This window comes from Mercurialis annua, linkage group LG4 (assembly GCF_937616625.2).
Source record: "Mercurialis annua linkage group LG4, ddMerAnnu1.2, whole genome shotgun sequence".
Classification (NCBI taxonomy): Eukaryota; Viridiplantae; Streptophyta; class Magnoliopsida; order Malpighiales; family Euphorbiaceae; genus Mercurialis; species Mercurialis annua.
The window spans coordinates 39,015,425-39,033,339 of record NC_065573.1 but is presented as its reverse complement, the minus strand read 5'-3'; the positions used below and the strand labels follow the sequence as shown (position 1 = coordinate 39,033,339).

Sequence of the window (17,915 nt, the reverse complement as noted above, 5' to 3'; positions counted from 1 at the left end):
ATAACCTCAATTCTCTAAAAGAACTCGCACTTTGCAAATCTGAATCATCATAAAAAATTAATAAAATCGATATAAATCTGTAACAAATAAACTTGAATCATCATATAGAAACTGAAATAAATCAAGAAACACAACAGAATAAGTGGACTTATCAAGAACCAAGACATGTAACCGACAAAATAATAAAATTTTAATCAAATCCGAAAGCACTCATATATTATTTAATAAATTGAATTTAAATAATATTATATTTTTTTTGAGAGGAATTTAAATAATATTATTAATTTTTAGAAAGTAACTCTAGACCTCCAACTAAAGAATTGTCAAAATTATATACTCCCTCCGTCCCAATAGAGTTGTCCACTTTGAGAAATATTTTTGTCCCAAAACTCTTGTCCACTTTCAAAAAGTAACTACCTTTTACACTCAATTTTCCTTTATTAACCCTCTTCAAAATTTACTAGTGAGTAACTTGCTAGTGGACCCTATATTAAATAGGGGTATGACAAGAAAAGTAAGGAAAATTTTATAAAATCCATAAGTAATAATTACTTTTCTTAAACTATGTGATAAAGACAAAGTGGACAACTCTATTGGGACGGAGGGAGTAGTACTTAAAACATTCACAAACTAACATACAGTTATTATTCAAAATTAGAAATATTTAATTATTATTTAAAATATTAAATATTATAGATATTTCTACAATATACGAATCAGACAGATAAACCCCCTTCCCTCTATCTTTCCCACCTTTTATCTTCCTTCTCATTCTACACCCATTCTATCCCTTGCCTCAAAATATCAAAAAGAAAAAAAAACTCTCATTATTTGAAATTAAGACAACAAATCCAATGCCATTGATCACTGTCTGATGATACTACTCCCAAATTTCCAAATATGGACGGTCTTACACTAACCACCGTCACTGCCACCAGCACCGCCGCAGTCACTAAATCAATATTTCCTTCAGTATCAGTTACATTCAAAAAAAGCTTCATAAAAACCAGTAGAAGAAGAGAATTGTGGGTTGCTAGAAAAACTAAGTTTATTGTTTTTGCAGCTAAAGAAGATGAGTCTAAGCTTGAGCCACACGACCAAATGGAGCTTAATTTTGGCCGTATGCTTGGTGAAGACCCAAAACTTACTCTTGCTAAGGTTCATGTTTTTCTCACTATCTTTAAGTTTTTCTTCATTGGGTATTCATGAATATTATTATGTGTATATAAAGTTCAAGTTTTTATGAGGTTTGGTTTTTAAAGTTTGCCAAATTTTACTTCATTTTAGTGCTTTGTGTTGAATTTCATATAGGGTATTCAAGAAAATTTAAAATGTTTTATGCAACTTAGTGGCACTGCTAAAATAGCTCAAGTTTTTGTGAGATAATGTTAAGAATATTTCATGCCAAGGTGGCTCCTTTTTTGCGCTATTAAGTATAAGTTTGAAACTTTGAATGAGGTAATGTTGTATGTTTATGAGTTTGTGGTGTGGTAATTGCATCCTTTTGGTTGCTAGATTATGGCTAGAAAGGCCAACCCGGATGTGTCATTTCTCGAAGTTGAGAAGTCATTTTACAAAAACAAGGGTAAAATAGTGGAAATTAAGGAGCTTCCTTTTGATGTCTCTGACAATAAGAAACCGTCGAATTCATTAGAAGGCATAGCCGAACAGCCAGCGTCAAATTCATTAGAAGGAATAGTAAAAAAGCCAGCATCGAATTCATTGGAAGGTTTAAATTTGGTTAGGCCTGTTCCTAAAGGAGGAGTTAGATTTCAAGTAGATGAGAAGCCAGTGTCACAGGAGATAAAGAGGCCAAGCAAACCAGTTGGAAGAGACGTAGATAATACTAAACGTACTGTTCCTAATGTTATCTTGCGAAAACCAGCTTTGTTTGTCGAGGATGATGAGGAATATAAGCCATCTTCAAAGTCGAAAGTGAGGATTATGCCAAATTTGACATTGAAAATGCTAAATGATCAAGACAAGAAGAACTTTAGTGATATGACTTTGTTGAGAAAGCCGGAACCAATGAGTGCCGAAGAAAAGCAAGAACCTTTGGGTAATGCAGAGATCAAGGTTAGCAATGATGCAACTGGATTGAGAACAGGGAAAGAAGAGGATGAGAACAAATACAGTGGTTTTACATTAGTAAAGAAGCCTGAAATTGCAAAGAGTGGTCTTGATGAATCTTCAGAAACTTGGGGCAGCTCAGTTTCGAAGGACCAAGAGCCGGAAGATGACTCCAGACTAGGTACTGAACTGTATTTCTATATAAAGAACCTTTTAGAATTGAAATGTTAGCACTTGCATGGGGCTGCAGCTATTATGTTGGGGCTTATCTTGTATTTAACAATTCATTCGTAATTTCCTTGAACTTTATACTTATCACAACCTGCCTTTTGCATCATAAGCAAGATAATGCCCTTTAGATGGAATTATAGAAAAATGATTTTCTGCTGTGTTTTTAAGGATTGCAGCCGCTTGAGAAAATAAATGGGCCTGAAAAAGAACATTCTGATGATGTATTGGCTGATTCCACAACTAAATTCTCAATTGATGCTACATTGCAAGGAAAACCAGAGAGGTCAGCAAAGTTGTACTTAGAATTTGTAGATCCCCTGCTTGTCAAAGTCGTCTTCAAACACACTTTTTAACATGCTGTGTTGTTATAGATTAGATCAATCTGTGATGAAAATGCCAAAATTAGTCAAAGAAGAGACATCTCTCTTGAATCCTGAAAGTAATGAAAATGCTGAGGAGCTTTATAGTCTCCCTCCTATATCACCAGCAGAGGTCAGATTCTTACATCCTTTTCAGCTTCGAGGTTTTTTTTATTGTTTATTATTGCAACTTTTGTTATAATGTTGTGAAATTGTAGGATGGTGACTGGTCCAGGGCAGAAGATCTTCTCAAGACGGGAAATAGGGGTGAAGTGGAGCTGGTTAGCGCCAGCACAAGAGGCTTTGTAGTAAGTACAGTTCAAAGTTGGTGATATGAGCTTACTAAATGTGCTTCAGTTTCGCCCATTTTTTCATTTTTCTTTGGAGTGAGCAGTTCTATCAGCTTTTAAGTTGGTGTAATCACTTTACAGGTATCTTTTGGCTCATTGGTAGGATTTCTGCCATACCGTAATCTTGTGACAAAATGGAAGTTCCTAGCATTTGAGTCTTGGTTGAAACAGAAAGGGTTGGACCCATCAATGTATAAGCAAAGTTTAGGAATTATTGGAAGTTATGGTGTCTTGAACAGGAACTTATCTTTTGATTCAAGTTTGACTCAAGAAGTTTCTAAAAATGTTGGAGAAGTTAAATCAGATATGAAGTTGGAAGATCTTCTCAAGATTTATGACCAAGAGAAACTCAAATTCTTGACCTCGTTTGTTGGCCAGGTTAGGAGAAATTGGCTCGATCTTTAAATCATACTAAGTACTTAAAATTTTATTCTGATGGGCTCTTCATTTGCAGAAAACTAAGGTGAACGTGGTAGCGATTGACAGAACATTGCGGAAACTAACAGTTTCTTTGAGGCCCAAAGAGAAGGAAGAGTTAATTGAGAGAAAACGAAGTCTCATGGTGAGTTATAAATATGTAGAAGCATTTCTTATTGGTAACTACTCTATGTTCTTATGCTTTTACATTCAAATTATACATCTTTGAATGCATTTAAATTAGTTTTACTGTAACAGTCATATGTACAATTTCAGTTATTATTATGTTGAAGGCATCCTTTTACAGAATTTTCAATTGGCACCACTTGTTCAATATAAATAATGATGTGTGAAAACTTCATAAAATGAAATTTGCATTTCTGTTATGATTTTATCCTGATTCAGATGGATAGTTTTCCGAATATTCACAGTTTGTTTAGTTCAAAAGATTGATGTTCATTTCAATGATCATCAACTTCCAGGCCTTGAATCTCTTATTTCCGTTGCTTATTGCAGGCGAAACTTCAAGTTGGTGATGTTGTAAAATGCTGCATCAAGAAAATAACATACTTTGGAATTTTTGTTGAGGTATGCTACTTTGTTTTAGCTTATTTATTAATTACCATTTTCTCGCTTGTTCTGAGAAGCAAACTTCTTGAAAGTATATAACAAGTATCATAATCTCTCCATGTGTAGGAGATCTGAATAGTTTTCAGAGATATCAGTTAATATACCGGTTTACATCGTTTCATGGACACATTAAAAAAGTTATAAATAACAATTTGAAGCTCACAGTTTGATATTCTTAACAGAAAATTAACCTAAAAGAACTCATGTAGGTTGAAGGTGTGGCCGCGTTAATTCACCAAACGGAGGTGTCATGGGATGCAACCTTAGACCCTGCATCATATTTTAAAGTTGGTCAGGTATATGGACTTAGTTTATGCTGAACTGCAGTTATTATTATACTTTTCAACTTAAAGACATAAACACAGACAAGGAATTTGACAAGTCGTGGCATGTTAAAGCTCAAAAACATTTGTCAACTTCATTGTTTCTATTTGCTATCCAATTTCCGTGCTTAACCTGTAGCTAAGTAAATTCAATACCGTATGCATTAGTTGATATATCTTAAGTTCCCTGTTTGTTCATTGTATCTGAATATTTGAGGTGATCTTTGTGGTATCAGATTGTGGAGGCAAAAGTTCATCAATTGGATTTCACACTGGAACGAATTTTCTTATCACTAAAAGAGATTACGGTAAACAATTATCTAGCTTATGCAGCATACATACCTATTTTTAGTCTGAGCACTGCCCTTATTTGATTGTATGTTACAACATGTAAATTCTTGTCTTCTTGTTTTTCATGGCAGCCTGATCCACTGACCGAGGCATTGGAGTCTGTGGTTGGGGATCATGATTCCTTGGAAGGGAGATTACAAGTAGCAGAGGCAGATTCCGAGGTCGAACTTTAGTTTCATATATTTTATTGTTGTCAGTAAATGGCTGTGCCCCTTTTCTCTGGTGAAGAAAAAGTGGATTCTTTTTTCTCATTAGATATGTTTAAAATAATGAAGCTAGAATTCTGCTATGCATTTGTGTATTGACAACTGTTTGTTCGGCATTGACAGTGGGCTGATGTGGAATCACTTATCAAAGAACTGCAACAAGTTGAAGGAATCCAGTCCGTCTCTAAAGGTCGATTCTTCCTGAGTCCCGGTTTAGCTCCAACTTTTCAGGTAACTATATTCAGCATAGTTTTTATTTACTAATGTTGAGGGAAACATAATTATTTGCTCTAGTTCTATCAGTACAGTACATGTTTAATATACTAAGAAGTTGGTGTTTTTAATTTTTTGTTCAGTTTGAGATTTATAGCATTCAGCTTTGAGCTTTACACCTTTTTATTTGGCTTAATTACTTAAAAACCACCCACCTTGAACTTTTTTTTCGTTTATACCCTGACCTAAAAAAAAATTCATTTATACCCTGACGTATGTGTTTATGTTTCACCTCTACCCCGAAACACTAAATTAACCTCTTTTCATTTTAAAAAAAGTTTAAAATAGTCATTCATTTAAAGATAAATTCATTTCTAATTAAACTCTAATTAGCTTAGATTAAAAATGAAAAACTATTTTAAATTTTTTTCTTAATGAAAAGAGGTTAATTTAGTGCCTTGGGGTAGAGGTGAAACATAAATACATACGTCATGGTATAAATGAATTTTTTCCTAGGTCAGGGTATAAACGAAAAAAAAGTTCAAGGTGAGTGGTTTTTAAGTAATTAAGCCTTTTCATTTTGACATGCCAGTCTGATTTTCCAATATTTTATTCATCCATCCATTCTTGCTTCAGGTTTATATGGCATCCATGTTTGAGAATCAGTATAAGTTACTTGCTCGATCCGAAAACAAAGTACAAGAGGTAAAAATTTCAGAATTTTGCTAGTCGTATATAGGGGTGTGCATTCGATTCAAACTAAATTGAACCGAACCGATAATTTTTTTTTTCAAAAGCAAAGGGAACCAAATTATAAGGATTTAAAATTTTCAGACAGAACCAAACTAGTTGGTTCGGTTAATTTGTTTAGTTCAATTTGTACTAAAACTTAACTGAATTTATTTTACTTCCAAAACCAAACCGAACCAAAAAATAAAAAAATTCTAATGTCAACCCGAACCAAATGCATATAACCTCAAAATTTTCACCTTGTGTGAAATAGCACTGTGGAGTTCATAAAAGTTGGTGGTATTGAACTCCTATTTTGGGCAGGTGATAGTTGAAGCATCACTGGATAAAGAAGAAATGAAATCTACAATTTTATCATGCACTAGCAGAGTAGAATAGTTGCTTGCTGGCTCGTAAACTTCGATCTGCAGTAGCCGTTCTCGATATACCAGGTTTCACTCGGAAGCAGAAAAGATTAAATGCAGGATCATAGTTTCGTCGCGTTCTTCATTCTTGACGGATTAGAGATGCTTCTCGGGGTGTAATCAAACGGACCTATCGATACAAGAGTAGATCAATTTACAGGTTATATTGATTTTGCACACTGTAGGACTGAATTTTCAGTTTATGTTGTATCATATACTTCAGAAACCCTATTCAATTTGCAGCAGTAAAATTAATGGAGTGAGTGAGATTCAATTTTTTTTGAAGTGGAACTAATTATTGAAGGCTCTGAAAAGTTGTAGCCTTGTTGGTAGTTGAACACTAATTGGCCTCTCAGTTAAAATGCTTAGTCATATTAATGGCAAGATAAGGGTTTTTAATCTGATTCTGATGCTTAACCCTAATTAGGCAATTTTAGTTGAAAAGTCCCTACTATTTCATGATTTCCTAACTCATTGCTGGTGCCAGTTGGTCCCCTTCCCACCTATATCTTGAACTATTGGTACAAATTTAACTGTCAAATCTATACGAAGGTCCCGACACTTGACGATATTTTTATATGTGGTCCCTATACTTTATTTGGATAGATTGAGTTCCTCAAAATGAAGTCTTTCTGTTAAAGAGAAGGTGATGTTGTTAAATATGAGTTGAAAAAGTATCAATCGATGTAACAATAAATTTTCAATTTTAAACGCCGTGTGCAATACACCCACTAGCGGAAAATAAAGATGGTGATGTTGTTAAATATGAGTTGAAAAAGTATCAATCGATGTAACAATAAATTTTCAATTTTAAACGCCGTGTGCAATACACCCACTAGCGGAAAATAAAGATGCAATAGTCGTCTATAAAAAGAGTTACCAAGTGGTAGGACCTTTATAACTTTTTCGGTTTTAATCAAAAAATTGATTTTAGCAGTTTTAATTCAAGTATAGTTTACGGGGTTATCATGTTATGTATTTTTTGTTCACATAATTATTATCTTGAAATAAATTAATAACTGAATAATATTAAAAAATGAAAATAAAAATGATTGCTTATTATTTAATTTAATTCTTGTACTCTTTAAAATCATATTCACAGAATAAAAATCTAAAAAGATATCGTCTTTCTTACAACATTCAAATAGAGTCTTCTTCTTGTCCAAAGCTGCCTAATTTCTTGCTTATAGATAAAATAAAATCACATGACAATGGTCAACATGGTGCATTGACTAACATTAAAATACTAAAAGATTATCTTAAAAAGAAGAGTTTAAGAATATTTGTATTTCTGTTACATAATTGTCGTGTCGTGTCCTGTGATTAAATTTAAACTTAACGCCATGAATCAAAGAAATTAAAAACAAGAACCATGTGCAACCTGTAATTCATTTTTAGTTGACAAGAATACCCTTCATTCTCTTCTCCATTATCCCCTAACAAAATGCCAAACCAGACCAAAACCCTCTCTTCTTCTAACGCCATTGCTTGTAGTGCAAGTGCCACTTAAAGCACTTATGCTTCTTAAGTAACTACAATACCCTTAATACCCATTTCTTCTTTTTTTCTTTCTTTAAAAACCCATAAAAATATTCAAACTTTTAAAAAAAATTAATTTCTTGTCCTTCATTTGTATTTTCATTGAAAAAAAAGGAGATGGGTATTGGTACCAGTAATTTTGTGATCAGATGGATCAATTTTCTCACCATGGTATGCCTTTTTAATCCAGCTAAAAAAATTTTGGTTCTTGCTTAAATTTTAAGTCTGTAGAAAGTAAATTTGCTGTCTGTGTTACAACATTGTGTGTTTTATGCTTATGTTTTGGTCTCATTCTGCAGCTTTTATCTATAGCTGTCATAATTTTTGGGATATGGATGAGCACACATCATGACAGCTGCAGAAAATCTCTTACTCTTCCTGTTCTAGGCCTTGGTGGTTTCATCTTCATTATGTAAGTTTGCTGTCTTTTTTACTCTTTTTTTGTAAATTGTAATCACTTTCTGGTAACAAGTGGAGCTACTGATATATGTTGTTGTTTACTAGATCAATCGTTGGTTTCATGGGCGCGTTGAAGAACAACTCGATACTGTTATGGATTGTATCCTATTCCTATGTGAAGTTTAGATTTATAAGTTTTTCATATGAAGTTATTTTACGTTCTCTAGTTGTATATCTGCTCTTTAATATATTCTGTTGACATCCCTTGACTGGTCGATTACAGTATCTGGTTATGCTCTGTATTATCTTGGTGGCAATTCTGGTTTTCACCGTGTTGGCGTAAGTTTTTTGGATACTGGTTTTTAGTGTGTTACTTGGATCCACTCGTAATCTTTTTAAGATATAGGATAGGTTTTTTCGTGTTCTTCAATATTTTGTGCTTGAACATTCAAAATTTGAGTCTTGAGCTTAAACATGTTTCTGTAAAATCATTGTTGTCTTTTTGTAATTTTTTTTTTTTGTAATATTACCTCGCGTTTAAGCGGCCATATAACTGGTAGTTGAAATGATACAAGCTTTCTTGTTGAATATTATATATTCTTGATTCATGATAGAGGCCTGCATCTCTTACTTTATACTGTGCATTTTTTTCACTATTTTGCAATTCTTTTGGCTTTCTTATAGGTTTATCATAACAAATAATGGATCCGGACATAATGCCCCTGGGTTGAGGTAAGAAAATATACAATATTTACACAAGTCGGGTTCATCTATTAGTTATATTCTTGTAACCCCAAATCCAACTGCAAAAGACTGGGAAGCAGACCAGAATTCGAACATAGTAGCATGATTTTAGTCCTGTGTCTATTGCGGATAATTAATGCATGATCTGTTCATATTGGTGATAGCAGTAACTACTGACAAGTCTGACTTGAACTTTTTTAATCAGGTACAAGGAGTATCAACTTCAGGATTACAGCTCATGGTTTCTTAAACAGGTGTGCAACCCTGTCGAATTTATTTACCATCGATGCTATTCATAAATTACACGCAGTTATGCTTACTTTCGAGTTATACGTCAGTTGAATAATACCAAAAACTGGAAGCGCTTGAAGAGCTGTCTTGTTAAATCAGAGGACTGCAATAATCTATCCAAAAAATATAAGGTGCTATCTTTACTTCAAATTATGACAACCCATCTATTACCAAAATTCTGAATCATCAGGTCTGATACTTCATTTGAAGATTGCAGACTCTTAAGCAGTACAAGTCAGCAAAACTGAGTCCTATTGAAGCCGGTTGCTGCAAGCCACCATCCGAGTAAGCGCCTTTTGTTAAATTTTGTTTCCCCTCTCCCTTTGCCGGCATTGAAGTAGCTTTCAACTAACCATGTAGAAATAATGAAATCTTAAATTCTTTTTGTTTACTTCAAAAAAGTTATTCATGTTTCTTCGTTTTAAATAACTATCCATTAGTCAAATTTTCTTGTATTGCATAAGATGTATGATTTAATACTAGAGAACTTAGAAAGTCCGGAACCGTTTTACTGAAAATGCTATGTTCAACTTTTTAGATGTGGCTATCCTGCTGTCAGTGCTTCATACTTCGATTTGAGCTTCCACCCCGTTAGCTCAAGCAAAGACTGCAAACTTTATAAAAATTCTCGTGCTATCAAATGCTACAACTGCGACTCCTGCAAGTACGTAATATGTTTGCTTTGGTGTCATCAATTTTCCCCCCCTTCTCTTCTGTATAAAAGTTGCCTCATTTCTCCTATATACATTCATTCAGGGCCGGCGTTGCACAATACATGAAAACTGAGTGGAGAGTCGTTGCAATCTTTAATGTGATTCTATTTGTTGTACTGGTAAGTACTATTATCAAACGTTGTTGGCATTTCATTACTTCATTAACTTTGCAAAACTATAAGCCTTTCATTTTGTGGATCACATTGAAGTTATATATATTCTGTAAGATCCACTGGACATCGTCAACTTGATACTTGATCAAAATACTTTACCTTCGCCAATAAGATTCTGTTATTCCTATTTTATGAAATATGATTATAAATATGCAGTGATGCATTTTGACGCTTTCTTTTCCTTGTGCCGTAAATACCAGTCAATCATATATTTCGTGGGATGCTGTGCGAGGAGAAATGTTGGTGGGAATCAATCTAAAGCTTGAAAAGATTTGATAATTAATTACTGTTCCTGAAAATGACATGATTCATCCCTTTGCTGATCTTAGCTCTGTGTCCAGAGCAATGAATTGAAAGTTTGTGGGTCTTCTTCTCAAAGGTTTGGTATTAGTGCACTACAATTTGATGAAAAGCCTTGTCTAGCCATAATTAGAAGTTGGTTGGCAACTATCCTCTTCCACTGGCACCATTTGATGGTCATGGAATCTTGTACTAATTGCAGAGTGAATCATTATGAGCTGTAACTTAATTCTCATTAATCCAAATTATTAATCTTTTCTTAATCATCACATAATTATTGTTATTACTATATTTTATTGCTTGTATGGTTTTGACATTGTCTATTTTCCAACGTCTCGGAAATGGAAACACTCTTAAAACTCCGAAATTTTATATTCATAACTTATTTTGTAAAAAACTGTTATTCCACGATTTCTCATTTTGTTGTTTCCATTTCAGCATTTAGCTTCTGTGCTCCAATGTTACATTAGTAAGATATTATGAAAAATATACACATTGGCAGGTTCAAATACTGTGCAAGTACATGTAGCTCTAATTTGTATAGTTTGTCAACTTCTTATTATTTTGGTTCCTCTTGTTAAGCTTCATTCTTTAGAAGGCTTAAACATATATAGGATTTTAGGACATTGAATATATTATCCTTGAGGGGTTTTCTACTGGTTACTAATGGTAGGTGAGCAAATTGTTAGATTCGGTTTAACCAAGTAAAATGTCATTTTTGTTTTAAATTATAAGCGTAAAAGCTAATATAATTGTATTAATTAAGTTTTTTTTATGAATTTAATTAAGTTATTTATTAATAAATATTTTAAAATTGAAATATGAAGTCATTAATCAAAAAGAGTAGCTTTAAAAGATATTTGTTAAAATTATTTATTTATTTTAAAAATTAAATATTTATAAATAAATATATGTTTGTCCAAACGGATAAATAAAAAAATAGGAGTGCCATTCATGATTTTTTTATATAATAAATATAAAATACCCCATTATTGCATTTAATCAGTTATTTACTCTCTAACTATCTATATATGTCCCTCACAAAAAAAATCGAAAATCGAAAAAAAAAATCCAAATCGGAAATTAAAAATTGTGTACCTATATTAAGGGGTATTAGGATAAATATACAACGCGTTTCTAAAACGCAATCCAAATCCAATTAGGCTTTAATTTAGTCAGCGACACAAAACGAGTCCAAAACGGCGAGGTTTTGATCTCCGTCGGTTATGTTTTAAAAACCAAAACCTCGCGCCACTTTTCTTCCCTTTCTAATATTCTCTTGAAAAATTTATAACCTACAAAAACAACCTCACGTCTTTTCCCGGTAACTGTCACCGCCGCCGACGCCGCCGCTTCTTCCTTCGTCTGCCTCTGCCTGGTACCGCCGCTACCTTCTTCTTCCCCCTCTATTTACTCTCAAAATTTCAATCACCTACAAAAGAACCTCACATTTTTTCCTTATAACTGTCGCCGCCGCTGCCCCCAGCTCCGCTGCTTCTTTCTGCCGCCGTCGCCTCCACCTCTGTTTCTGCTGCCTCTCCTCTTCAACAAGTAAGTTTATTTGGGTTTTATGAGCTTCAATTTGGAACGAATTGATGTTATGTTATGAGCTGTAACGTATTATAGCTGTATTGTTTTAGTATGTTTATACATCTGCTGTCTATGATCTACTCGAATGCTTGTATTGTATACATTTATGGTTAATATTTAGGAAGGAATTGATAATTAATAAGGATTTAGTATGATACGTTTATGGGCAATAGGCTATTCTTTGATAAAAAAAAAAGTCTCTGTTTACCCATTTTATCGTAATTAAAATTTGTAATTTTTGTTGTCTAATGTTGTGGATTGATTGTTAGTCTGTTTCTCGTATGAATTTTGTACCGAATATTGCTCTGCATTCAAATGCATAATTCGAATGCTTGTGTTGTATTCATTCTGGTTAGTATCTAGGAAGGCATTGATAATTAATTAGAATTCAGTGTGACATCAATTTAATTTGAGATTTCCTTGATGTCATGCTGTTGAACTGTAATTTGAACTACACGTAAAAGTTGAATTTGTTAATGTTCATGAGTTTTATCTGATTGGCAGCACTTCTTTTTTAGGCAATGGTCTTAAACTTAGCTTTATTAGCAAGCAGACATTTTGATGTCAAGAAGTGCTTTTCCATTAAAATATTCTTTTGCAATTTTATATCTTACAACTGTTTTTGAAATCTTTCTTGCTATTATTACACTACCTCTTAGTTCATTGACATTGTTGACATGTCAACACTGTAATTTTATGTGGCAGAAAATATTTCTTGGAAACTTATCAAAATTGGGAGCTCTATCTTGATTCTTGATTCCTCAAAAATTCCACCAAGACATATTATTCTATCAGATGGCATGTTATAGGTAAGATATTGACTATTTAGTTTATCTTTTATATACGAATCTTTTATGTTACACGGAATACTTATATTTTTTGATGATTTTTTTATTTTAGGAAATGCCTTGGCGAAGTGTTGTGTTGCGGTCCCTATGCTTTCTGTTCGGTCAAAATATCATTTGGTGCTAGTGAATTTCATGACCTCAAATTTATTGGTTTATGGAATCTGGATAGTTCAGCTTTTGCCAATATTTGGCACTTCTGTGCATGGAATGTCGTTGGATTCATATGCTTACAGGTCAGCAAACAACTTTACCCACTTTATTTAAGCATTTTAACTTCAGCTCATTTTTAATTAATTTTTGTGTTATACGTCTTTTCTCTTATTGGATACTGTCTTTGTGCTAGTTTAGTTCGTTCCTTACTTGAGTCAAATATCTCCCTTTTTATTTCCTTTTTTTTTTCTCTGATATTGATTATGTAGTTTAGTTTTGTGTTATTGATCCCTATTTATGTTTTGTGCTATTGTCTCTGTTAATGTCTCTTTATTGCCGGTTTCTATATTTGTCCCTGTGCTGCTAGCTTTTATTTTATGTCCCTCTGCTGCCGGTTTTTATTTATGTCTCTCTGCTGCCGGTTCCTATATATATCCTTTCTATATATATATATATATATATCCTTCTATTGCTAGTTTATATCTATGTCTCTTTGATGCTTGTTTCTACGTATGTACCTTTATTGTTGGTTCATATGTATTTCCATATGCTATCAGTTTCTATGTATGTCCCTTTGTTATTGGTTCATATCCACGTTCCTCTGCTGCCGGTTTCTATTTATGTTCCTCTGCTGCCGGTTTCTATTAAGTCCCTTTGATGCCGTTTTCTATGTATGTCCATATGCTTTCTGTTGCTATGTATGTCCACATGTTGCCGGTTTCTATTTATGCCCATCTACTACCGGTTAATATGTATGACCCTTTGTTGCCGGTTTCTATGTATGACCCTCTGCTGCCGGTTTCTATTTATGTCCTTCTGCTGCCGGTTTCTATTTGTCCATTTGCTACCGGTTTCTAATTATGTCCATCTGCTGCTAATTATGTCTATCTGTTGCCTGCTTCTATTTATGCTGTTTCTATATATGTCTATTTGTTGCCGATTTCTATGTCCATCTGCTGCAGCTTTCTATTTACGTCCATCTAGTGTTGGTTCCCATGTACGTCCCGGTGATATTGGTTCATATTAATGTCCCTTTAATGCTGGTCTCTCTGATGTCCCTCTGATGCTGGTTTTCATGTATGTCCAGTTGATGTTGGTTCCTATGTATGTCCCGCTAGTAATGGTTCTTATTAATGTCCCTTTAATGCTAGTTTCTATTGATGTTCCTTTGATGTTGGTCCCTCTGGTGTCCCTTTGATGTTGGTCCCTCTAATGTCCCTTTGATGCTCGTCCCTCTGATGTCCATATTGTCCCGGTACCTATGATGTCCCTCTGATGCTGGTCTCAGTCCCTCTGATGTCCCTCTGATACTGGTCTCGGTCCCTCTGATGTCCCTATGATGCTGGTCCTGGTCCCTCTGCTGTCCCTTTGATGCTGATGTCCCTTTAATGCTGGTCCCTCTGATTTCTCTCTGATGCTGATGTCCTTTTAATGTTGGTCCCTCTGATGCTGATGTCCAATGCTGATGTCCCTCTAATGCTGGTCCTTCTAATGTTGGTCCCTCTGATGTACCTCTAGTGCTAGTCCCTTTTGATGCCCCTTTAATGCTAGTCCTATTTTTGTCCATCTGATGTTGGTACTTTAAAATACAAAATTGAACAATGACTATAAAAATATAGGTATAATTGGTGGAAACATTTTATGGTAAAAAAATTGTTACAAGTTTATCAATTTAATTTTCAAGTTGCTTACTGTATTGCCTATTACAGCAAGTCTCTATTTTCGTTGTTGATCCAATTATGTATTTGATGGTAGTCCTTTTTAATGTCCCTCTGACATTAGTTCCTCTGATGTTGGTCTCATGTGTGTCCCGCTAATGTTGTTTCCAATGTATATTTTGCTAATGTTGGTTCCTATTAATTTTCTTTTGATGATGGTCCCTATTGATGTCTCTCTGATCTTATTCCTCTGATACTGATCCCTCTGATGTCCATATTGTCCCTCTCTCTGATGTCCCTCTGATGCTGGTTCGGGTCCTTCTGATGTCCCTTTAATGTTGGTCTCGATCCCTTTGATGCCCCATTTGATGCTATCTCGGTCCCTTTGATGCCCTCTCTTATGTTGGTCCCGGTCCCTTTTATGTCCCTCTAATGCCGTCACTCTGATGTCCCTCTGATGCTGGTCTCGGTCCCTCTGATATTGTTCCCTTCGATGCCGGTCCCTCTGATATCCCTTCGATGCTGGTCCCTCTGATGTTGGTCCCTCTAATGTCCCTCTAATGCTAGTTCCTTTAATGCTAGTCCTACTTTTGTCCACCTGATGTTGGTATTTTAAAATACGAAATTGAGCAATGATTATAAAAATATAGGTATAACAGGTAGAAACATTTAATGGGAAAGAATTGTTATAAGTCTATATCAATTTAATTTTCAATTTGCTTACAGTGTTACCTATTACAGCAAGTTCCTATTTTGGTTGTTAGTCCAATTATCAATTTGATGGTGGTCTCTTTTGATGTCCCTCTAATGCTAGTCCCTTCTAATATTGGTCTTATGTATTAGCTGCTAATGTTGGTTCTCATATATGTCCCGCTAATGTTGGTTCCTATTAATTTCCTTTTAATGTTGGTCCATGTTGATGTTGGTCCCTGTTGATGTCTCTCTGATGTCTATATTGTCCCGGTCCCTCTGATGTCTATATTGTCCCGGTCCCTTTGATGCCTTCTCTGATGCTGGTCTCTGTCACTCTGATGCCCCCTCTGTTGCTGGTCCCGGTCCCTCCGATGCCCCCTCTGATGCTGGTCCCGGTCTCTCTGATGCCCCCTCTGATGCTGGTCCCGGTCCCTCTGATGTCCTTTTGATGTTGGTCCCGGTCCCTCTGATGTCCCTTTGATGCCGGTCCCGGTCCCTCTGATGCTGGTCCCGGTCCCTCTGATGCCCCTTTGATGCTAGTCCCGGTCCCTCTGATGTCCCATTTGCTGCTGGTCCCGGTCCTTCTGATGTACAATTTGCTGCTAGTCCCGGTCCCTCTGATGTACCATTTGCTGCTAGTCTCAGTCCCTTTGATGTCCCTCTTATGCTGGTACCGGTCCCTTTCATGTCCTTTTGATGCTAGTCTCTCTAATGTCCCTTCGATGTTGTTCGCTCTGATGTCCCTTTGATGTTGGTCCCTATTGATGTCCGTTTAATGATATTCCTACTTTTGTCCATTTGATGTTGGTTCTTTATTATATGAAATTAATCGATGACTATAAAAATATAGGTATAATTACTAGAAACATTTAAAATTGTTGCTTGCAGTGTTGCCTATTTTAGCAACTCCCTGTTTTTATTGTTGATCAAATTATGTATCTGATGATAGGCCCTTTCGATGTCCTTCTAATGCTAGTCCCGCTAATGTTGGTTTCCATATATGTCCTGATAATATTGGTTTCTATATAGTCCCGCTAATGTTGGTTCTCATGTATGTCCTTTTGATCCTATTAATGTGCCTTTGATGCTGGTCCCTATTAATGTCCCTTTGATACTGGTCCCTATTGATGTCTCTTTGATGCTGGTCCCTATTGATGTCTCTTTGATGCTGGTTCCTCTGATTTCCCTATGATTCTGGTCCCTCTGATGTTCCTTTGATGCTGGTCCCTCTGATGTTCACATTGTCCCGTTCATTCTGATGTCCCTTTAATGCTGGTCCCTGTCCTTCTGATGCCATCTTTAATGCTTGTCCCGGTCCTTCTGATGTCCCTCTTATGTTGGTCCCGGTCCCTCTGATGTCCCTCTTATGCTGGTCTCTCTGATATCCCTCTGATGTTGGTCCCTCTGATGTCCCTCTAGTGCTAGTCCCTATTGATGTCTCTTTAATACTAGTCCTACTTTTGTGTATTTGAAGTTGGTTCTTTAAAATACGAAATTAAACAATGACTATAAAAATATGGTATAATTGGTAGGAACATTTCATGGTAAAAATTTATTACAAGTCTATATCAATTTAATTTTCAAGTTGCTTATAGTGTTGCCTATTACAACAAGTCCGTTTTGATGTCCCTTTGATGTTAGTTCCTCTGATGTTGTTCCCATGTATGTCCTGCTAATGTTGGTTCCCATGAATGTCCCTCTTATATTGGTTCCTATTAATTTCTTTTTAATACTGGTCCCTATTGATGTCCTTCTAATGTTGCTCTGTCTGATGTCCCTGTGATGCTGGTCCCTCTGATGTCTTTGTGATGCTGGTCCCTCTGATGTCTCTGTGATGCTGGTCCCTTTGATGCCCATATTGTCACGGTCCCTCTAATGCTTGTCCCGGTCCCTCTGATGTCCCTTCTGATGCTGGTCCCGGTCCCTCTGATGTCCCCTCTGATGCTAGTCCCGGTCCCTTTGATACCCCTTTTAATGCTAGTCCCGGTCCCTTTGTTGTGCATCTTATGCTGGTCTTGGTCCCTCTGATGTTGGTCGTTCTAATGTCCCTTCGATGTTGGTCGTTCTAATGTCCCTTCGATGTTGGTCGCGCTTATGTCCTTCTAGTGCTGGTCCCTATTGACGTCTCTTTAATGCTAGTCCTACTATTGTCCATTTGATGTTTGTTCTTTAAAATACGAAATTGAGCAATAACAATAAAAATATAGGTAGAATTGGTAGAAACAATTAAAAATGTTACAAGTATATAACAATTTAATTTTCAAGTTGCTTACAATGTTGCCTATGCAGCAAGTCTCTATTTTTGTTGTTGGTTCAATTATGTATCCGATTGTGGTCCGTTTTAATGTCCCTCTGATGCTAGTCCCTTTGATGTTGGTCTCATGTAAGTCCTGCTAATATTGGTTCCCATGTATGTCCCGCTAATGTTGGTTCTTATTAATTTTCTTTTGATGCTGGTCCCTGTATATGTCCCTTTGATGCTGGTCTCTATTGATGTCCCTCTGATGTCCTTC

The 17,915-nt window shown here is 35.4% G+C and overlaps 2 protein-coding genes and 1 long non-coding RNA gene across 3 annotated transcripts; all 3 read left to right on the top strand.

Annotated features, from left to right (window-relative positions):
- Window positions 1-726: 726 nt before the first annotated feature.
- LOC126677337 (uncharacterized) lies at window positions 727-6,589 on the top strand. Its single transcript, XM_050371899.2, has 14 exons — window positions 727-1,158; window positions 1,516-2,251; window positions 2,470-2,584; window positions 2,673-2,793; window positions 2,879-2,968; window positions 3,092-3,388; window positions 3,465-3,572; window positions 3,944-4,015; window positions 4,267-4,353; window positions 4,617-4,688; window positions 4,803-4,892; window positions 5,061-5,168; window positions 5,787-5,855; window positions 6,204-6,589. The coding sequence occupies exons 1-14, from the start codon at window positions 901-903 to the stop codon at window positions 6,276-6,278; spliced, it is 2,298 nt and encodes a 765-aa protein (XP_050227856.1). The 5' UTR covers window positions 727-900; the 3' UTR covers window positions 6,279-6,589.
- A 980-nt stretch (window positions 6,590-7,569) lies between these two features.
- Window positions 7,570-10,726, top strand: LOC126679488 (tetraspanin-10). The gene is made up of 11 exons (XM_050374529.2): window positions 7,570-8,014; window positions 8,143-8,255; window positions 8,348-8,402; window positions 8,526-8,581; window positions 8,927-8,974; window positions 9,192-9,240; window positions 9,325-9,408; window positions 9,495-9,562; window positions 9,816-9,941; window positions 10,034-10,109; window positions 10,364-10,726. Exons 1-11 carry the CDS (start codon window positions 7,961-7,963, stop codon window positions 10,427-10,429), a joined length of 795 nt encoding a protein of 264 aa, XP_050230486.1. The 5' UTR covers window positions 7,570-7,960; the 3' UTR covers window positions 10,430-10,726.
- Window positions 10,727-11,606: 880 nt separating this feature from the next.
- LOC126678871 (uncharacterized) lies at window positions 11,607-13,281 on the top strand. Its single transcript, XR_007640753.2, has 3 exons — window positions 11,607-12,014; window positions 12,759-12,862; window positions 12,954-13,281. It is a non-coding gene; the product is annotated as an uncharacterized LOC126678871 (long non-coding RNA).
- The last annotated feature ends 4,634 nt before the right edge of the window (window positions 13,282-17,915 follow it).

What these genes read in the sequence shown, in the direction of transcription:
- LOC126677337 (XM_050371899.2), top strand. Translation starts at nt 901, where the DNA reads ATGGACGGTCTTACACTAACCACCGTCACTGCCACCAGCACCGCCGCA. An exon ending in TTGCAAGGAAAACCAGAGAG is followed by an intron (nt 2,585 to 2,672) that starts GTCAGCAAAGTT and finishes GTGTTGTTATAG; the next exon opens with ATTAGATCAATCTGTGATGA. An exon ending in CCAGCACAAGAGGCTTTGTA is followed by an intron (nt 2,969 to 3,091) that starts GTAAGTACAGTT and finishes ATCACTTTACAG; the next exon opens with GTATCTTTTGGCTCATTGGT.
- LOC126679488 (XM_050374529.2), top strand. Translation starts at nt 7,961, where the DNA reads ATGGGTATTGGTACCAGTAATTTTGTGATCAGATGGATCAATTTTCTC. An exon ending in GCTCATGGTTTCTTAAACAG is followed by an intron (nt 9,241 to 9,324) that starts GTGTGCAACCCT and finishes GTTATACGTCAG; the next exon opens with TTGAATAATACCAAAAACTG. An exon ending in TGCTGCAAGCCACCATCCGA is followed by an intron (nt 9,563 to 9,815) that starts GTAAGCGCCTTT and finishes TCAACTTTTTAG; the next exon opens with ATGTGGCTATCCTGCTGTCA.